The sequence below is a fragment of the Tetrao urogallus genome (assembly GCF_951394365.1).
Source record: "Tetrao urogallus genome assembly, chromosome: 10".
Taxonomy (NCBI): Eukaryota; Metazoa; Chordata; class Aves; order Galliformes; family Phasianidae; genus Tetrao; species Tetrao urogallus.
The window spans coordinates 19,204,903-19,225,350 of NC_136823.1; the positions used below are offsets into that span (position 1 = coordinate 19,204,903).

At 45.4% G+C, this 20,448-nt stretch overlaps 1 protein-coding gene across 1 annotated transcript in view; it reads left to right on the forward strand.

The window, feature by feature from the left end:
* The window catches only part of GRM7 (glutamate metabotropic receptor 7), a gene marked incomplete at both ends in the record, with an annotated part of 200,363 nt that overhangs the window by 130,113 nt on the left and 49,802 nt on the right, over window positions 1-20,448 (forward strand). The window contains 2 exons of the mRNA XM_079540241.1: window positions 6,910-7,050; window positions 17,062-17,266. Coding sequence (XP_079396367.1) covers window positions 6,910-7,050; window positions 17,062-17,266 — 346 coding nt within the window. The remainder of the gene's footprint in view (window positions 1-6,909; window positions 7,051-17,061; window positions 17,267-20,448) is intronic.

Sequence of the window (20,448 nt, forward strand, 5' to 3'; positions counted from 1 at the left end):
GCACAAGAGAGATGTGTTAGGTCAAATGCTCTGGTTTTATTATTTTCCTTATTAAATAACAACCACCAATGACCTGACTGCCCTCGAAATCATTACTGATGCATGAAAGTAATGCTTCACAGCGCATAGCAATGATGTGGTAAACAAGAAGTGGCATAGAAGGCTTATTTAGGAATAGCTTCTTCATCCACGCCTATCGTGCATCGCCACTGAGGATTCCTAGATCAGCCTGCCCAGAGTTCCTCTTCTGGGATACTGGAAACTTCTTTTGGCTGCTGCTGGTTTCACTGGAGCCAGTTTAGTGTTGGCCCTTGGGCAGAGCTGCAGTGGAACGGGAGCATCTCTCCTTACTGCCCACTCTTTCCCTCTTGGTATCTGCCTGCTGTTTTCCCCGTGATAACTGCCTCATCTGTCAACTTGTCTTCTCTTTTCCCCACTGCTCCCCTCCCTGCTGTAATGCAGTTGACCATGGAAAACCACATCGTTAGCCCTGGAGCCCGGTTTAGCCTCCAAAGCACGTATAATTCCCTTGGCCATCACTGCCAGGGAAGCGAGCATTATGCTTTCAGGCAGAAAATGGGCAGCGTGTAACATCAGATGGAAGGAGAGATGCGAGATTAATGTTAGAAATAAATCATTGGGGGATTCTTTGTGTAAAGAACAACCACAAGTTAGCAAGCCTCATTTTCCGCTCGAGAATGAGCCACAGTTCTTGTCATCGCCGGCTCCTCGACGCGGGGTGTCTTCCTTCCTTAGCAGTGCCTGGGCCTGAAGGACCTTTCTGAGAAGTGATGAGGAGGTTGGATCTCCGCGAGCATCTCCTCAGAAGGGCTGCATGCTGTGCTGATGTTTTCATTTTGGCTGGCTGACCACAAACAGCACAGAATGAAGCGCTCAGATAAAACTTGATATGCGGAGTTTCTTATCAGCCTCTGGTAAATTCTGAGTCCGTCGCGGGGCCGGTGATGATTCCTATCCTGATAGAGAATGAGCGTGCAATGGCCCTGCAGGTGCCCTGCCTGAAGTAGCAGACGTGTGGATGTACTCAGAGCACGGCGTCATTGCAGCCTGGTGAGGACTCTGCCCTCACCTGCACATCCCAGCAGAAGGCTGTCTGGGGATCTGCTCCCTTCCCCTGCACCCCCTCTCTTAAAAACTCTGTGTCTTCACCATGTGATTAATTTATACGTTAATCCCCCAAGGTAGAAAATAAACCCATTAGGTAAAATCATCTTTCTCTGTGTAAGAGTAATGATTTAATGAAATCGGAAGGATTTAAAGTAATAAGACCTATTTTCATTTGTAAAATCTCATAAAATAGCTATCTATATCTTAGAGGTGTTTGCTGAAAAAGTAATTTTCTTAAGTATGATATATGGGCAACATTGGGAAATCGCTAAATCTTGCCACACTGGAGTAATACTTGGCCGTGTACAAAAGTAGGAAGTGATTATTCATACATGTACCTTTAAGCATCCAGCTTTTTTGGTTGGGTCAGCCAACTCCCCGAGCCCCTGAATCCCAAACTCTTACTCCTGTGCTCAGCGTTCTGCATTTAAGTTGTCTTGTTGGCTTCAGCTCAAAAAGATTAAGCTTAAACACCTGCTTAAAGTCTGTCATTATAGAGAACACGTTTGCACACATTAAATTTTAATGGTTTCTGAATCAGAATAATTTAAAAAAAAAAAATTGTGTAGAATTGGGTGTGTGTTTAAGATGTCCTCTGATTCAAAGCCCCAGGCTGGAGCTGTTTTGTTAACAGGGCAGCTGCTTGGTACGTGGGAGTGTAGAAATAGTGCTGACTAAGGGACTTGAGACAGCGCGTTTGTGCATCTTGGAGGCAGACTCCAGTTTGGGCTTTTTCCAAGAATTAAGAAGCTACAGGTCAGGCTGAATATAGTGGAAAGTTACCTAATCCTCCGTGACTTGAGAAGCTGACTGGAGGGAACCTGCTGTAGTGTGGAGGGTGCGCTGGGTGATCTGCCGGCTCCGGGAGGAGGGGTGAGAGAGGAAATTAGCAGTATCTGCAGGTTTTCTAAGACAGGTGTTGCAGCAGCTCTATTTTGTATGTAATTGTATCATTTATAATTCCCATCTGAAGAAATTCAATCACTTTAATGTAATTAGCCCTAGCAAATGTGCTGGCAGTGTGACGTGCAAGATGTTGGAGCGCTAACAGGAGGAAAGCTGTCGGACGGACACCCGAGTGTGCGGTCCTGTCGGGTGAGGCTGGGTGCCACGTTAGGGAGCTGTGGTGGGTGGGATCCTGGGCTTTGGGTGGTAAAACATGGCAGGAACTGCTCAGTGATGATGTGGCACTCAAAATGGTTTGCACCCGACGCACTGAAGAAAGTAATATGGATGTTCTGTATTGACGCAAAAGTTGGCAGCCTTCTGAAATGGAGAAAGCTGTTGATTGTAATCGCGGATCAGGATAAGCTGCTGGAGTCCGAGCTGTTCAATAAACTCGCAGTAACTAAATCTGTGTGGGTTATCTCAAAATCACATAGCATGTGTCTTTCCATAGCCCCACCATAGTCTTACAATTAGTGGTCTAAATACGATAACCTCAACACAGACTGTTCTCCAGTTGAGAGGTCATAGAATTCATCATGGGATTCGTGGTATTTAATTCTAATCCATGGCAAGGTTGGTTGCGAGGCAGCAATTTTACCACCCTGGCAAATGATTGATGAAATGAAAGACTAAACTATAGAATACTCGGGTCTTGTTTACTTATTAGCCACGCATCTAATGGATGTTTATAAATAGTAACGATAGATCCTTTTTCCTCTTAATTGAAAAACTTATTTTTTTCTTCTGGGTTCCTTCTTAAAAATTGCTTTAAATTGTATTTCATACAATTACCTGTCCAAAAATAGCAGTGGAAAAAACCAAAATGATGATTGCTGTCTGAAGTCACAGAGCAATGAGTGTGGTGCATGTTCAGCTCAGACAGTGGTGATAACTCCTTTCTTCTGCATTCTTGTGAATAATAGGATATAGAGAGGGGAAAAAAAAGCCGATACAGAGTAACCCAGCCACGTTCTGGGAGCAGTGGGATTTTACTGAGCATTCTAAACCAACCTGTAAGTAAGCTGCAGAAAATCTGATCTGCTGTAAGCAGGCAGAGTTCGGTTATGATAGGCTGTGTCAGAATTAAGTGAGGGCTGAGAGTTTCTGCACAGTCAACGCTTAATGGACATCTGGCCTCTGCTTACCTCTGACCCTCCGTCAGTCTCTTGGCTGCTCGGCTTGGTCGATAGAAAACAATGATTAAAACTGTTCACTCTTTAATAGGGATCTGTCTTCCTTCTTGAGAGTGGGGAGGGATCATTAAAAAATCAATGAGAACGTCATTATTTGTTATTAAATCTGTAAAGGTTTAGAGTAATTCTTGTGGAATTCTATTACAGTTTTATCAAGATGTATTGATTTTGTCTTATTAAGCACTTTTCATAGAGGTGGCTTACTTTGGAACATTGGTCAAGTATATTGTTTCTCTTTCCAGGATCTATTCATCGCAGGTTTTATGACCACAGATCCCCTTTGAAGTGCTCGTTTAAGCAGTAATAAAATTAATGCACGTGGGTTTACAGGAAAGCAGGTTTAGCTGGTATGCAACAAGAAAACCTAGGAAATACTCTTAGATTTTGGCTTCTGTCAAACGAGTGTTTTCCATAGGATGCTTCAGCACAGACGAGCAGAAATTGTGCTTTCCTTTCTAGAGGCAGTGCGTAGAAACAAACCCCAAAGTGGAACAGTGGAACAGCTGAGGCAGGGGGATTTTGCTACGTGGTTTCCTTAAAAGGTGGGAATCGCTGTTAGGTGCCTCCCTGGGGATAAATACACAGCTGGAGAGGTGTGGGGTCTCAGCCATTGCAGCTCTGCTCTTTTCCTGCAGCTTTGTCCAGTTTTAGTCTGGAAAGTTTTCACTTCAAGCTGCAAAAACGACACTAAGGGCTGGACAGCAGTTTTGAGTACATGGAGATGACACATATCCAGGGTGAGTCTGCAGAATTGCTTCCGTGCAGCACCGAGGCCTTCTATCCATGCTGTTGTTTTGCTTGCAGGTCGCAGCATGAAGCTTTGGGGTCACGCTGCTCACAGCTTGTGGTGGTTTGGAGGCATTCTGGTGTATTTTTAGCAAAAGGGGCATATTTTCAAGCTTGGCTGCAGACAACGTTGAAACTGCTTTCAGCCTGGTTTTGGAAGACCCCGGTGTTTATTTCTTTGGCGTTGATATGCGTTATGCTTTATGAGCAGTAGGCTTTGGATGCGCCTCGTAAACAGTAGGCTCAGAATTAGCAAAATGTGTTCTGGTTGGGTCAGTAGGGCACAGAGCTAACATGAGGAGACAGGTTGACCCCACTCCTCATTTTCTTTCTTGTTTGAAAACATCTGTTTTCATGCTGTCTATTTTTATCCCATAGTACATGGGTTGCTAAGCTAATTTAATGAGGCCATATGTTTTTCTTCTGCCTCCATTTCATTGTGTGGGGTGCCAGATTGAGTCAATTTACCCACTTATTTCAGAGAGACAAATTGTTGGCCACGGTGCAGGGAACTTTTTTTCTCTTTCAGTAGGGTATGTATTTACTGCAACTCTTAACTGCAAAATCAGAAGAGCCAGAGATAGTTTAGTACTTGTAAGAGCTTGCTGTTTCCTTGTTTCCGCTGCCTGGAACCTTTATAAGCTGCAAAGCTATGCAAAGGAACAAGACAGAAAAGCTGAGATTTGTCTCTTTGGTGGATTTGCACTTTTTAGCATGTCAGGTAACTTACCCTGAGCCTCTCTGTGTACAACCAGACTTTTTCAAGCCTTCTTTACTTGTGATCTGCCTTATGCTTCAGATCATCACAGTTTTCTATGTGATCCTGTGTGATAGCTTGAATACTTCAACTGTCTTCGTAACAAGAGGCAAAACTGCCTCGTAACCAGAATTTGAAATTTGATTACAGTTCTGGAAGGTTACATTCAAAACAGTGAATCTAGGCTGTCTCCTTAAGCAAAAGTTCTCACGTTGCTCATTGCAGACTGAAGACATAACTTGAAAGACATAGGAAGGCTCCACTCTGCCAGCAGCACTGATGAATATCCTGCTATTGAAATACACTTGCTGGAAGAATTATGTAACTCTCTGAAGAGAATGAGCGCAGCCCCCTTACTGCACAGTGACTGTCAGGTTTGGGAAATTAGTATAATGACTCTCAGAGTAACGGATGAATATATCTGCTTTCCCCAGCAATCCCTCCAGGCAGAGCTCTGTGCTGAGCTGGCTGGGAGGGCCAGGTGCTGCTGCTGACTTTTCAACTCATCTGTGAAACTTCAGGAAGGAAATCTGTCTTGATTGTGCCTTAAATGTCTTTGCTGGCGTAGCTAGAGTTGTGTTGGCCAGGAATAAGAAATAAAAGGTTTTGCCTTAAAATGGACAAAGCTGCAGTAGAGTTATCAGTACTGCAGATCATATATGCATGTATTTGTGATGTCTGTACTACCTGCTGTGTGTATATATGACACTTAATGTGCATATATATGTTGGCTACCAAAAGAAAAAAGGGTCTTTGTATGAGCATGTGCTCATGCAGTGCTGTATTTGTCCCACGCAGATACTTTCCTTACTAAACAGACAAGCAAAACCCAGAGCAAGCTGGGATGGTAAAAGGAAAAAAAGTGGAGATGGAAAGCATGGTTTCACTGGGAGAGCAGGCAGGGCCTGGGAGCTCTGCTCATTGCAGTGCAAAGGCCAGATTGCTGGCATCACACCTACCTGGGGGATCTGCCTATTGATAGGCAAGTATCTGTGTGCACAAGGGTTCCTTCAGGCTGTAAGGAGTCATCTCAGCTTTGAAGGAGAACAGCTGATGGAAGAGTGCTTAAATACAGGGGCAAACAGCAGTGCCCTGGGTAATTAGTGATTTGGACTAGAACTACCACTGCTCATTGGGAAAATAAGTATTTCTCCTGGAGTTCTGTATGCTACTGTAAGGAAAACTCCGTTAAAATGAGGATGATCTTTGAAGGGTATTGTTTGTATTGTTAAGGAATACTTGGCTTGATTTGAAACTATTGCTCCGCTATGGCAGATCCAATTTATTACCAGAATTTAATGAACTGGAAAAAAAAAGAAAAAAAATCAAAGTCTCTTTTTCTTGGCAAGTTGAGGTGCTAAAGAGAGATAGGATATGAGCCAGATAAAAATCATGAAATACTCAGTGCTACACAGCTATGCAATATTTTGTTTCAGATACTACAGAACACTAAGCGCTTTGGTAAATAAAAAATAAAACACAGGGGCTTTGTGCCTGCACTGCCTCAGTGATGGACTGAGTCTGATGGGCCCGGGCAGGGAAGCCTCCCACTGCAGGCTGTGGAGGTCATTTAAGCCAAGCACCCAGCTTTGCTTTCCAGACACCTCTGCGAAGTTCTGTGCCACGTTTATTCGTCTGGAGGGGAGATGAAGAGACACAATGCAAAAGTATGAAGTTGTACTGATAATGGCCTACTGAGTGAGATGGGGCTGCATTCTCTAGAGGTCTGGAGAGGTTAATTAAAAAATTACAGTTGTATTGAGCTCCATCAAGTATCATTTATCTTCATTCCTTATCTGTATATATCTAATCCGCGCTTCTTGCTTATAACTTTCTTTTTAATATTAATCTCTTCCACATGTATTTTACCTGGTTTTGTAACTCTCAGCCAGTAGCTGAGTACATCTTGCACGGTGCAGTTGAGGAGATAAAATGTGCAAATGATTTCCATTCTCTCCATGGGCCTCTCATGTGGTGGACAGACATGAACACGTGCCTGCTGTTGAAGGAGATGCGAGCAGTGGCTTTGTTCCTCAGGCTGCAACACTCACCATGAAGCAGGAGCCAAGACTGAGCTTTGTCTGTCTCCTCCTGCAGGGTTCGATGCCTACTTCACCTCCCGCACACTGGAGAACAACAGGAGGAATGTGTGGTTTGCTGAGTACTGGGAGGAGAACTTCAACTGCAAGCTAACCATCAGCGGGTCGAAGAAGGAGGATACAGACCGCAAATGCACAGGTGAGTGCAGGCACCGCTCCCTCCTCGTGCTGCTGAACGAGGCCGTGTTGGGCGGCTGCACGGCTGATGGAGGGAAGCTTGGCTGCAGGCAGACTGAAAAAATAAATTGAATGTTTGTTGGTTGTAGAGAAAATGGAACAGCAGCATCAGCCTCGAGGGACAAGAGTAGGTGAAGAGACAACATTTCATTCTTCTTTCTTCCTTTTTCTGGCTGTCCTTGTAGAAGGAAAATCAGTATTTTCCACGGGACCCAGAGGGACTTTCATTTGAGCACAGAGTAGCTTGCTGGGTTTCTGGAAGTTGGTTTTAGATGGAGAATATTCCATGCTTGAGCCTTTTATGTGTCTACAAATCACAGAGTGACCACCAGCCATGTCAAAGCACCTCCTGCTCGTAAGCCAGCAGAGTGGTGCTGCAAAACCCATCTGCCTGCAGTTTTGACTTTTGAGGGGGAAATCATACAATTAGGCTGGAAAGGACCTCTAGCATCATCCAGTCCAACTGTCCATCTTCTGCCAATATTTGCCACTAAACCATGTCCCAAAGTACTGCATCTACCCTTCCCTTAAACACCCCTAGGAACAGTGACCCAGCACTCCCTGAGCAGCCTGTGCCACTGCCTGACTACCTTTTCTGAGAAGAAATTCTTCCTGACATCCAACCTCCCCTGGCACAACTTGAGGTCATTTCTTCTTGTCCTATGGAAATGCACCTGTAGGAAAATAATGGCAGAGGATGAAATATTTTCATTTTATATAGAAGAAAATTGTGTTACTTCAGTGATAGTGGAAAAGTAGGAATGAGATTTTTTTCAGTCATGTTACCATCAATATCATAAGAGGGTAATTATAGCCAGTAATGTGACATTGGGCCTTTGCCTTTCCTTCCCCCCCTCCTTTCAGTTTTTCGTAGCAGCAGTTAAAGTGTTGTGTTGAATAATTGTGTTGAATTTTGATCAAAGAAAATTAGTTCATAGGAGGATATGTTTTACTTTGATTGAAAACTGATGAAAACTTTCCATATTTCATATCATCTGTTTCTGATTTCAATTCATGGATGGGAGTAGGAGGGCTGTGCACAGAAGCAGTGCGGATCCCGCTGGGAATACGTTGCCATTAAATTTAGCATTTGGAATCTCCCTTTGAAGGCTGGAATTGAAATAAAAGTCACTCAAGAAAGATCTTGAGGATAATCCCTAAAATTTTCAGTGCCCTTATTTTTTCTGCAATTATTTTGTTAGAAAAGAGGGTGAGTTGCCCACAGATTGTGCCTTCTGATGCCAATAAAGAATGGTTTTCACCCTTCCCACACCTTAGGTTCAGCAGAAACGTTTATTTTTGATGGCTAACTTATCCTATTGCACTGCAATACCACGTTACAGCTGGGCATTGCACCAGTGACATGCCCTGCCCTGACATCTTCCTTCCCTCTTGTACAAACCGAGGTAAATCGTGCATCAGAAAAAACATTAGCTTTGAATTATATTGCTGGTATGAGAATCTTAATGCCCCTTTCATGTGATAATATCATGAATGATCATCATTATTTTAGAACTTGATTGGTAATTTGTAATGCAGCGAGGTACTGGGCCACAGGCCATCAGTTTCTGACGGCGCTCGTGCTGCTGAGCACCGGGGCTCCTGCTCCTCAGCTGAGCTCGTGCACTTTGCAGGAGTCTTTGGCTCATACAGGTGTACGTAGGTGACAAAGAAAGGCCCCTCCAAGAGTCCGCCTTGTGGGCACCTGGCCTTTTAACACTGCAGCTTTCTGAGGGGTCTCCACACGAAGCTTGTAACATCATTTATGCATGAAAAATTTATCCTGATTGGGATGGATAGAGGTAGGGTGAGAAAATTAGAGCGCATTTAGCACACCATGCCTTATTTCTAGACAAGGCTAAATGTAACGTATTGCTGTAATTAACACTGTTTCTGGCGAGTGACTGACTTTGGCATAATCCAGGACACGATCCAGCACTGCAAGTCGTGCCACTGCCAAGGACACCTGTATTGTTGTGCAGCAATTTCTGCTGGGATGCAGGCCATGTCACAGCAGCGTGGATGTGTACAACAGACAGCCAAGCTGTCCCCAAAGCAGAGAGGGATCCGTTCTGCATGCACCAAACAGCACTGCTTCAGCCAGGTGCTGCCTTTGGGGCTTGCCAGCCCCTGGAGCCGCTGCCTCTGTCCTTGAGGAATGCTGTGATTTGCTTTTGAGGACACTTCATCAAGCTCTATGGGGAATCTCACGCAATCACTGGAGCAGCACAATAGTACAAAGTATTGGTTTCAGACAGTTCTTTGTTGGTTTACTTCTTGCTGCTTACTTTCCAGAATACCAATGACTCCCTTCAGCCAAAACAGGCCACGTCAAGGTAATGCAGAAGTATTTTGACAAAAATGAGCCTTTAGTACCATGTATTGTGGCAAAAGTGTTTACATGCTTGTTTTTAATAGGGAAGATTTAACAGAAGAATGCAGCTGCTTTTATAGAGAGCAAAACAGTAGTAAATATGTGTGGGGAGAGCCTTGCAGAATGCTCTGCTCGCATGCATAGAGGCGAGGAGATGAGGTGTGTGCTTTGGTTATGAGCTCAGCTGAAACGTTTCAGTGAGGAAAAACCGAGTTGTGCTGGTGCCTTCAGCTCTCTGAGATGGAGGGAGCCAGAATTAAGACACTAAAACAGATGTTTGTGTACATATTGCCATGAACCAGGCTGTACATAAGTTTCAAAGTGGTTACTGAAATCAAATGCGCAGTGCAGAATATTTGGAATTACTGCACCGTGAGCACCTGCCCCATGCGGGCCGTGGGGCTGTGCCTGCAGGTTGCTGTGCTAGCAGTGTGGCTGTCCCATGGGTGCTCCCATTTGTGTGGCTGTGGACTGTTTCCTGCTCCAGAGGAAGCACCAGTGCCCAAGTATGGCAGAAAGGTGCCCACAAAAGAAATGCAAAGACTTGCAATGCCCAGCAGCATCAGCTACATGAGGAGGACCTGCATTTTTAACGAAATGCCATCCTGGAGTGTAGTGCTAACTGAAAGGGAAATTGCAACACTTGACTGTTTTCACTTTTTAAACATAGCTTTTAATTCAGAAGGCTTTACACTCAAGGAGACTTAATGAAGAGATATCAGGGTGGTGTCACCTTGGATGTCATCTCTCAGAGTGGAGACTGCTCAGAGAGCTTTTCTAATTATCTGGAAGTGTAATCAGTCTGATGGCACAGCCCTGATGTTGGCTCAAGCAATGACTTGCTCTAAAGAAAATGCTGGGAGAAGGCTGCCTGCGAGCCAAAGTGACTGAAATGTAGCAAAGGCCTTAGTGAAAAAGGGAGCGTTGTGCTTAGTATTTGAACAGGAACAAGAGAGCTTGCCTCCAGGGAGCAGCCCGTGGTCCTGCAGTGTTTGTACGGGGGCTGTCTCTGTGCTGTGCACTCTGAGCACCTCGTGCAGCATTGGGAGTGCAGATCCCCACATTGCAGTGAATGGGGGGTGAGCTCCTCTGCCCCAAAACCCTGGGGGTGCATCTCTGGGCTGTGATGGGTCAGAAGGAGGGGAGGGTGGCACCTGGTGGCAAAGGTGCTGCACTCACATTATGGTGTAAGGAGCATCGGCCGGGAAGCCTTTCTCCTTTCTCTGGACATATGCATAGTATTTCCTTGCTAGTGAGTGCCTTATTTATATGTTTGCAACACACTGCCATCAACAACTTCTGCTGGCTGGCTCTTTCTCCTCTGACACCGTCTTTTGCATTATACATGACAGCAGTTGTAGGTTCTCTCAAAGTGCACTGTTTGCAGGGAAAGAAGATCCAAGATGGAGTTTTACTGGAACACACGTTGGTTTGTTGCTGAGATACATCTCCCAGCTGCAGCTCATCTCTGGGGGACTCCAAGAACTTTCTGAGCCAGTGCTGCTGTAGCTGAGAGATGATGTGAGTTTGGTTGGTTGGTGAATGTTTGTTCCAGTGTGAAACTCAGAATTTTAGTCCTTCGCTTTGCATCCGATTTTGTGGGTACTTCAACAGTCTTTAGCCTGCTTAAAGCTTCTTGTTGCTAACATCTGTCAGAAGGAAAATGTGCTGTGCGAAAGTTGAGGAGCAAATGAACCACGTTAAGCACCAGTGTGCAAGCTGACTGGCTCTTTGTTTTTCTGAACAACATGTTTTTCCACAGAGCATTAGATCGTTGCAAGTCTGTGTTATAACTTAATGACCTGCAAACCTTCAGCTCAAACAGTTAATCTCGTGTAGCATCACAGTACTTCAAAACATACAGAGCCCAATTTCCTGAAAGAACCCTGCAGTGATTGATTCAACCAACATTAAACCAACCTTGAACAGTTTATTCTTAAGGTAAACCAGTTTTATGGTTCTCCAAACTCTATTATCTTTCTGAAATATATTTCTTAATGGTGCTTTTATTTCTAGATTGTCAAGGTGATTTGACAGCAAAGCCCTGCGATTCTATGGCCCTCTCCTTGCTATTTACATATGTTCCTCTATTTGCAAACTATGATTTTAGCCAGGTGCTTAAATATTAAGATGGCTCTAATTTAAGCCTTCTAATATTTAAGTGCTGCTTCTGGATGTGTCCGTGGTCATTGACTTCACCAGCAGTTACTGCTACAAGAAGCTTGCTTTATTTGCACGTTGGGAAGTTCAAGCTGTGAAGTGTCAGTGACTTGCCTTGTTGGTGCTGCCTTCTTATGGCTGTGGTGCTTCAGTGTTGGAGTACAAATGACAGCTATTGCAGATGTTTCAATAGGACTGCTGAACGCACAGAAAACGCACTGAATAAGAAAGTTGGGTCAGTTTTCTAATCTAAAATCTGTTCTCTTAGATGCACATACACACCAGAGAACAGAAACTGCTACAGTGGGTTGAATCAGTGTAATGGAGAAAGAATCAGTATTAGCTGAGAGGTGTAGGTGAAGCTGGCTACATGTGCTTCTGAGTTGATTGGGTTTTGGTGGCATTACTGGAATCACTAAGCACAGCTGTATGTTGACAATGTCTGAGAGAGGATCAGGAGTGTATAACACACATTCTAGTTGTACAAGTCATCCCTGCTTGTTTCCAGTGTAGACCAATTGTCCTGATTGGCATATCTGGTGTGTGGTATGAAGTTTCCCATCTCAAGCGGAGCTGCAGGAGCTCTAGAGCCATGCTGACGTGGAAGGGTGCAGCAGATCAAGGAGCAGCAAGGCCCAGGTGTGAGCCTCAGCAGCAAGGCAGGTGCTCAGCGCTGGTTGGGCTGCCCTGGTCGGTGCTTCTGGCCCTGAGCCTGCACGAAACGGTGCCATGTGCCAGGTCTGGTCCGAGCACGGGGAGATGTTCTTGTTCAAAGAGCAGTGGAAATCTGAGAGTTCATCTGTTTCCCTTAACAGAATCCATGGGGATTGGATTGATGGTATTGAGATAAAGGCTTTTGTCTGTAATGAGATCTGAATTAGCATGAACTGGATAGATGACTGTAACTACATAGCAGTATTATTGGATCTTGGATTTCTTTGTAAAAAGACAATACATGGATTATATTGCAAAGGGGCCTGATTGTCGTTCTCCTCATGTTCAAATTACAATATTTACTCTCGCACATTGTTAGCTTTTCTCAGACTCTGATATTTGTCTACTTTCAAATAAAGATCTTATTCGGAGAAACCTTCGGGTTCTGCAGCCCCTGTGTGCACAGCAGCGCCTGTTCCATGAGAGAACATGGGAGGAGTAATAGCTCTGACCTTGTTCTGACAAGCTCTGGGTCTACGTCTTTGTCTGCTAGAGCTGTTCTGTGCTGCTGAGCTTGTTTGTGAGGGGCACGGGCACAGCAGGAGCAGCTGCACTGCTGAGCTCTGCACAGGATGAGGTGCAGGAGGCGGCTGCAGTGCGGTTGAGGTGGCGTATGGGCAGCTGCAGACTGGTGCCTGCATGTGCTGCATGGTGGGCATCTCATGGCTATCAGGCATCAGGTTTGTGAGGCTGCTAACCGAGCTCTGGATGTGTGAAGTGTGTGTGGTTTTGCCAGCACTCAGCCAGATGATGAGCTCTCGTCCAAAGAGAGGCTGCCTGCTCCATCCTGCAAGCGTTCTGCAATCTTTCAATTACATCTCTTGTTAATGATGGCTATCAGCAGGTTCTCAACAGTATTATTGTGTTAAGTTCCTTTGAAAATGTGCTTAATCCTCGAGAAACTGAGCCGGTGTCTGCATTCATCTACTGTAAGAGCTGATTAATTGGGATTTTGAAGTCTGTTCATTGTATGAATTACACGCCACAGAAATTGTCCTTGCAGCATTCTTTACACTTTGTATCATACTGCTGGCGTTCTGTGAATACTGGCGATGAGTCCAGAGAAATCATCTGAAGGAGAAATGCAGAGGAAAACATGAAAAACAAGCTTCTCAGCTCCTTTCCCATAGAAAGGAGTGTTAAGCATCACCCTGGTGCTGATGCAAAAAGTACAGCCGTGAGTTCTTAAAGCTGCACTTCACTTCTGAAGGAGATCATACACGAGGACTTCTTCCTCTCTGTATTCTTGCTGCTCTGGTGGGTGGTGGTTGTTGGTTCTTTTTCTCTCGCTCTGTTGCAGTATTTTTCTCTTGCGAAGATTTGCCTGAAGCAAGAGACCCATCTCTCAATCTCTTAGGAATCATCATGATGAGCACTTGAGACTGTAGTAGGAAGTGAGGTTAAATTATTTGTCATCACCTTCAAACAGATCTTTTGGAAGCAAAAAATCCTCATGTCAATAAATTGCTTTTGTGTTTCTCCCTTTTCCTGACATCCCAGGAACTCCATTTCAAATCCGTGGCACAGAAGTGCATTCTCTCCCAGTCACTCTGTGTGCGTGTGCCTCAGGTGCCATTTTCCTCATTCTTGAAGAAAATAGTTACTGCATGGCTCCCCGAAGATCACCAAGTTTGGGTTGTTTGGCTTTTTGTATGTTTTTTTTTAAAGCCCTCTGTAGGGATGAAGGCACAGAAGGTCTGGGTGCCCCAGTGCAGATGGGGTTTGTTTCCCTTCTGTGCTGCTCGGTGTCTCCCAGTCACACACGAGGCACTGCTCAGTTTCTTGCTGCACCTGATGCCGGAGTTCATTGCTGGCTCCTCCAAGGCCCCCAGTGCCAGGCAGCCTGCAGGCCAGCCCCTCTGCTGGGAGGTGCTCACAGCCAATGCTGAAGCTCCTGGTACTGCTGCTTTTGTCTGCAGGAAGCTAATGTCTTCTGTGGGTTTTCTTCTCTTCCGGGAATAATTAATAATTTAATTTGTATGCACCCCTATATTGCTATTCCTGAAGTGTGTGCAACTTTCTGCTTGGCTTCTCCGGGAAAACAGCAAAATGCTCACCAAAATAAAACTGCTGAAGGTGCAGGTAAGGTGGTGCCTGTCGTGTCTGAAAGCAGACTTCAGGCGTCAGCCTGCTGATGTGCTACTGGGATGTTGGTTTGGTGTCAGCTAGAGGGAGCAGGAGAGAACCCACTCAGAACCCACTCACATGGTGTTTTCTACGTATTGAAGTCCGAAGGCAGTTTGCCGTGTAAAACATGGCTGTTGTTTTGAAGGATGTTTGCCAAATCAAATTGAGGCTGAAGTTGTGCTTGCAGTCGTTAAAAGGCAGCTCAGTCTGTGTTTCCGTGAACAGCTGTATGCTCCTGTTAGTGCAAGACCTCTGCTGTGTAAATGAAATCACGCATGCCTTTCTGGGTGGGGAGCTGCATTTGACTCCATATCCAGACTGTACACAAACTGTGTGTAATACTCAGCAGAATGGCTCTTTGCAACAGATTTCATCCCTGTTACTGGAAATTCAATTATGTTTTTCAAATCCAATTCATCTCTGAGACTTTCATACTTGGGCGTTGTTAATATTGCTCCTTTTTTTAAGTTGGTTTTGCTCAGGTTTCTTGCAGGTACCTTCGCTGTGCGTTCAGCCAACTGTGCCTCTGGAACTTAATATGCCTAATCAGTATTGTTTGTGTGCAGAATTTCAATCCCAGCTCCGCTTCCCTTGGCATGCATTTCTGTTGCATTGCTAATTTGGTAGTGTAGCTGAGCTGAAACCACTTAAAAGCTTTTTCCTTGTCAGGGCTGGAGATGTAATAAGGTCTGTAATCAATGAGAGGGGAGTGAAATAATGAAAACGACAGTATGTGAATCTTCACAGTCTGGAAGCTCTCACTCTGCTGAATTATTTTCAGAATTTCAGTGTTTCTGACACAGTTGAAATGCAAAACTGAGGCTTTGGTAGAGGGAATGTCAGCCAAAACAGGTTGGTGCACGATGGTAGTTAGAGAGGGAAACTACGAAGGGGAAAAAGTGTAGGCAATTAAGATGTTCACAGAGGGGGGTTGTGTTCTCATTTATTTTCAAGGTCCTCACTGTTGCAGACAGGGTAAGGCATTTCTTGTGCTTGTAGGATTTCTGGAAGAAGATGGTGCTTTCTCTGTGCTCATTTGTAATTCAGTCCACCACCACCACCCTTCTCAAAGGAGGAAAAAGGGATTGTGTGAACGTGCTGTGATCTTGGGAGTGTGGCCCAGCTCCTTTTTGGTGCCTGGCCCCTCAGTGAGCGCAGTGCAGGAAGACACACAGCTGGCACAGTGAGCTGCTGCCCAGGGCAGGCTGCTGGGCACAGTGCTGCACAAAAGGCGTCTCTTCCCTCTTCTGTCTCCAACATGAGTATTTCCTTTGATTGAAAGCCCCTAAGGCATTTGCAGGGTGATTTTGCGAGCTGTGCCTGTGCTTCTGTCCGTGCCCAGCCCTGCAGGAGGGCAGGCAGGGCTGGTGAAACGACTGGGCTGCCTTGTTGCCGCCCATGGGAAATAATGGATTGCACTTCTGCTGCTTTCCTCGCACAGCTCAGGACACTGAACAAGCAGTAATTATGTTTCACAAATCCCCGGTGATATGGGTAAGTATAATCGCGTGTTTGGCAGCCAGGCAGATTGAATTATGCAGGTGTTACTTGGCCAAGGCAAGACAAGGTGTTAGTGGGCAATTTCAGAGAAAACTCAAAGGCTCCCGTATCTCTGTAGTGCCCTGCTTTATGCTCTGGCAGTGCTGTTTGCTTTGCAGCAGTTGTCTGCTTCTGTGGCAGTGGCAAGAAAGCTGCCTTACAGCCTGCATTCACCAGGTGATGTCACCAGGTTACACTTGTGTCTCAAGTCTGACAGTAAATGCTTAGGGTGCAAGCCCACGGCTCAAAATATTGCATTCCACTTATCTCTGCTGCTGAGCATTTTGGGTCTCTGTGGCCTAATTTCTGAGTTCCCATTTTCCATCTGCAAAACAGTTCTCCTGTCTCTTGCGTTTGATGTCCAGCAGATGAGAGGAGCTCTGAGGTTGTGCGTCCTGCCATGCTGGGTGCTGCGGTGACAAACGACTGCCAAAGCTGCTGCAGTTCGTATGGCATGGATGTTTGCATTCCTTAAGCTCTCACAGCTGTCATAGCATTTTAAAGGCAATCACTGGATTCTAAAGGATGTTTCGATCTCTGTTGGTACAGGGAAGGGGTGTAAGTCAGCGCAAACAACCGGAGCTTCCCGAGGCTGTGCTAATAGCAGGCGCGTTCGCTCAGTTCTCTGGAGTGCCCCTTTGGCTGCGTCTGAAGTGATGCTTTTTTCCCCCAGTCTGGCTGTGACTTTCAATTAGAGACTGGGATTTGGAGCACAACAAACCATCAGACTTTAAAATACCAGCTGTGCTTTATTTTTAAACGCTTTCTTCTTTCAAAGCCACGCTTTGGGAGCACGCAGAGCCTGGTGTTCTCTATCTGAGGTGGTCCCTGTGGGTTACAGTTTCAAGTTTGTGATGATGGTAGGATTTGTAGAGTAACTTGCAAGCGTTGATGATTCTGCTGTCGAGAATGAAAGATACCTCTCTTTAAAATTTGTGTTAATTAGTAAAATCATAATGTTTTTAATGTATCGCCTAACACACGCATTGCTTTCCACGTACTCCAAGAGACATCACAAAGCACCGCGCCTTACTGTCCTTCTGTGTGCGTGCTGTGCAGGGCAGGAGCGCATCGGCAAGGACTCCCACTACGAGCAGGAGGGGAAGGTGCAGTTTGTGATCGATGCAGTGTACGCCATGGCACACGCACTGCACCACATGAGCAAGGATCTGTGTGCTGACTACGCCGGGGTCTGCCCTGAGATGGAGCACGCGGGCGGCAAGAAGCTGCTCAAGTACATCCGCAGCGTTAACTTCAACGGTGAGTGAGAGCTGCTCCACCTGTAGCACCCTGCCTGCATGGCTTGTCGTTCCATTCAGTCTCACTCGGTGTATTTATTCGTTCCGCTCAGGTGATGCTTTTGTTTTAGCATTTCACTAGAGTTTGTGGCAGAAGACCGTGTCTGTTTAGCATCTGTAAGCATCCTGCTTTAGCTGAGGTGGATAGGCTACTGCTCTGCAAAGACAGAAATTGCTGCTGCTGTTCTAGGATGCTTTCCCAAAGCCTGTGATTTCCTGTGGGAGAAATAGCTGAGTAAATGCCCAAGTTTTTCTTCATCTTAATATGTCTGTCCCCATTTGTGTTCTTTCTTGTATTTAGAGCAAGCTAACTGGAAGAAATTCTGGTATTTTACCTGACTTAGCTCAGCACTCAGGAGAAGAGAGAACAGCTAAAGAGCCAGGTCCATTTGCAGAATCACATCTATAATGTAGACAGAGTGATTACCCCAACTCCAGTAGGTATTTAGAGGAGTTGTAACATCATAGGAATGGGGATGGGATGACTTTATCCTTTTGTGTGCTTATTGTTTATCTAGCAACTTTTTACCAGTGGATGTACCAGCTGCAATACCAACCCAATGTTTCATACAACACGATGGGCTTTCACATATCTTTATCTGCATTGCACTGTATGAATTAGACCTGGATATTAGGAACGTTTCTCTGCCTCTCTGCATTTTACTGTAATCTTATTACAGTTTCATTAACCAACACTCGCCTGCAACTAGAGGGGGGACCAGAGCTGATTGCTTGCAGGGGTAGCATTACAGCAACCTAATGTTATTTCCTCTTCATAAACATTGCTAATGTGTGTACCAGGAGGTCTGACTGCTCTGCCCTATCTCTGAATAAGATAAAGATCTGAGGCTTAACCAGGAGCCATTGAGAGACTGGGGACCTACTGCCTAGCTCCCAGAGTTGTTGCATGCTAACTTTCGTTTCCTTCTTTGTGTTTTCTTGGTCAGTCCTTTAAAAGATGACTTTTCTTCCTCCGTTTGTGATTGATCTACATGGCCATGTGGTGTTTTTCTTTGTTTGCATACACGTAAGTGGCTTCCAGCACAGGGACTTGAAGTAGCAGTTTGCTTTATTACTGGGGGAAGGAGGATGGTGACAAAGTGAAGAGAGGTTTAAAACCTTTAAACTGCTTGCGGCTACTTAGCCTTGGACATTTCCAGTGGGAAAAGAACCAGCTGAGGGTTCTTATCTGAGGGAGTTATTATCTGAGGGAGGAATTCAGCTTCTCGTTGCACTCATAGTGCAGAACTGTGTATGGGTTTGCACAGCCGTGCTCAGCATTGAGCTGCAGCCCTCCTGGGGGAGGTTCCCGTGGATGTGAAGAAAGGTTCTGCAGAGCTTGCTTTTTTCTGTGCTGTATGAAAGTAAATTCCCAAAATTGCAATGAATTCAATCAGCCAACCTGGGATCAACAGCTGCCATATAATGCACTGAGCGGCCAGCCTGCAAACGCAGGTGGATGTGGGAACAGAAGCTACGAGAGAGCACTTGTAGGTCTGGGTTATGTAGTGCTGTTGTGGTACGGCCTGGGAGCCCTGGGGACAGCAGTGCTGGTGCCCACGTCTGCCTTGGCATCACGCTGTGGTGGGGCTGCTGGGTTTGCTTCAGCAGTGTTATGCTAGCCCTTACCCTGCTCCTCTCTGGGTCGCTGGTGCAGCCATGCAATTCTTTTCATCAGAGGTAGGGCTTGGAAAACAACATTCGGTCTGTGCTTAAACTCTTGTTCTACCAGCTCTCTACCTAAACTCGTAGTAGAAACAGAGCAGAGCAGTGGGGTTCTTTGCCTGAACCGTGATCTGGAGAGATAAATTGCAGCCCATTTCCAAGCCGATCCTGAGCCCATGAGCTGGAGATCTCTGTGCATTTAATGGCTCTCTCTGTCACGATGAAGCTGAAGCCATCTCGCCTGTAACTGCTTCTAAAGCCCTTTCTTCCCTGCAAAGGTAATGACATTCACGCAGAAGGAGCTCAAGCAACGTTTTAATGAAGAGAGAGTGGATTTGTACGAGGAGCTCAGTGTGAATTTTGATATTGGTCACATTATCTTTAGAACAGAAAGCCTCCAAATACCGAAAACTTAAAACTCCAAGTGCTCGTGCAGTAGGATTCTGAAAATCCTATGGTGCAGAGAGAAGGTTGTATTTTTCCCCAGTGAAAAAGCTGAAGGCTTTGTTCATCCGAGCCCTTCAGGTCCTCAAACCGCAGTCAGCGTGGATGGAATAATAAAGAAACACCTTGGCTAGGCACACCTGCCTGCCATCCCGTCCTCCTCCTATTAATTCGTTTCTCATCTTGTGGTGATTAAGGGATTGAAATTCTACAAATTCAGTCAGATGGCATCTCCTCTCAGATGCGTCCTGCAGGTGAATGGGTGTCATGTGCTCTCCATCTGTGTGGTGAAAGGACAGCTTATTTGTTGGGAGCTGAAGATGAATTAAATTGTCATAGCCTCTGAATGAGCAAGGAGCTGCAGCCTGCAGGCTACTGCTCAGTTTCTGAAGTGCTTGCTGGAGCTGTAGCAAAATGGTATGAATCGGAGCAGAAGGAAAATAAATCCTAAATTATATTCCAAAAAAAGTGAAAGCTCATCAACCAAATATTGTCATAATTATAAGATCAAGAAGTGAAGTAATAAATAGAACCAATTTTGGAAATCCTTTTGTCTCTGCGAGGAGGTTTTCATGCATCCCTTATTTTCATGAGTGCACAAAGGAGCTGGAACTGCACGTAGAGGCTGAAGTGCTGCAGTGATTTAGAGCAGGATGGGAAAGATGGGGTCCCTGCAGACAGAGCACCAGCACACAGCAGAACCCAGCAAAGGCTGCAGTAGGTCGGTGCTTACAAAGCAGGTCCTCGGCTGGGAGTGCAATTGCTCCAACTTCAAAGCTGGGAAACAGGAGGCTTTGTCTTAACTTCTGGGACCATCCCAGTTCTCTGTGTTTCTATAGCTGGATGTCTTCCCTGCAGTTTGCAACCTGTTTCACAGGTTGCTTTTCTTTTTTTTCCCCATGTGATTCTAAAGCAGAAATGATGGTGACCTGCAGACAGCAACAGGTGTGCACTGCAATCAGGTCCCCACATCGGTGCATAATAGTCCTTGTCCCAGGAGCTGTGCTGTGGAGGTGACCCAGCACTGATGCTGTCCCAT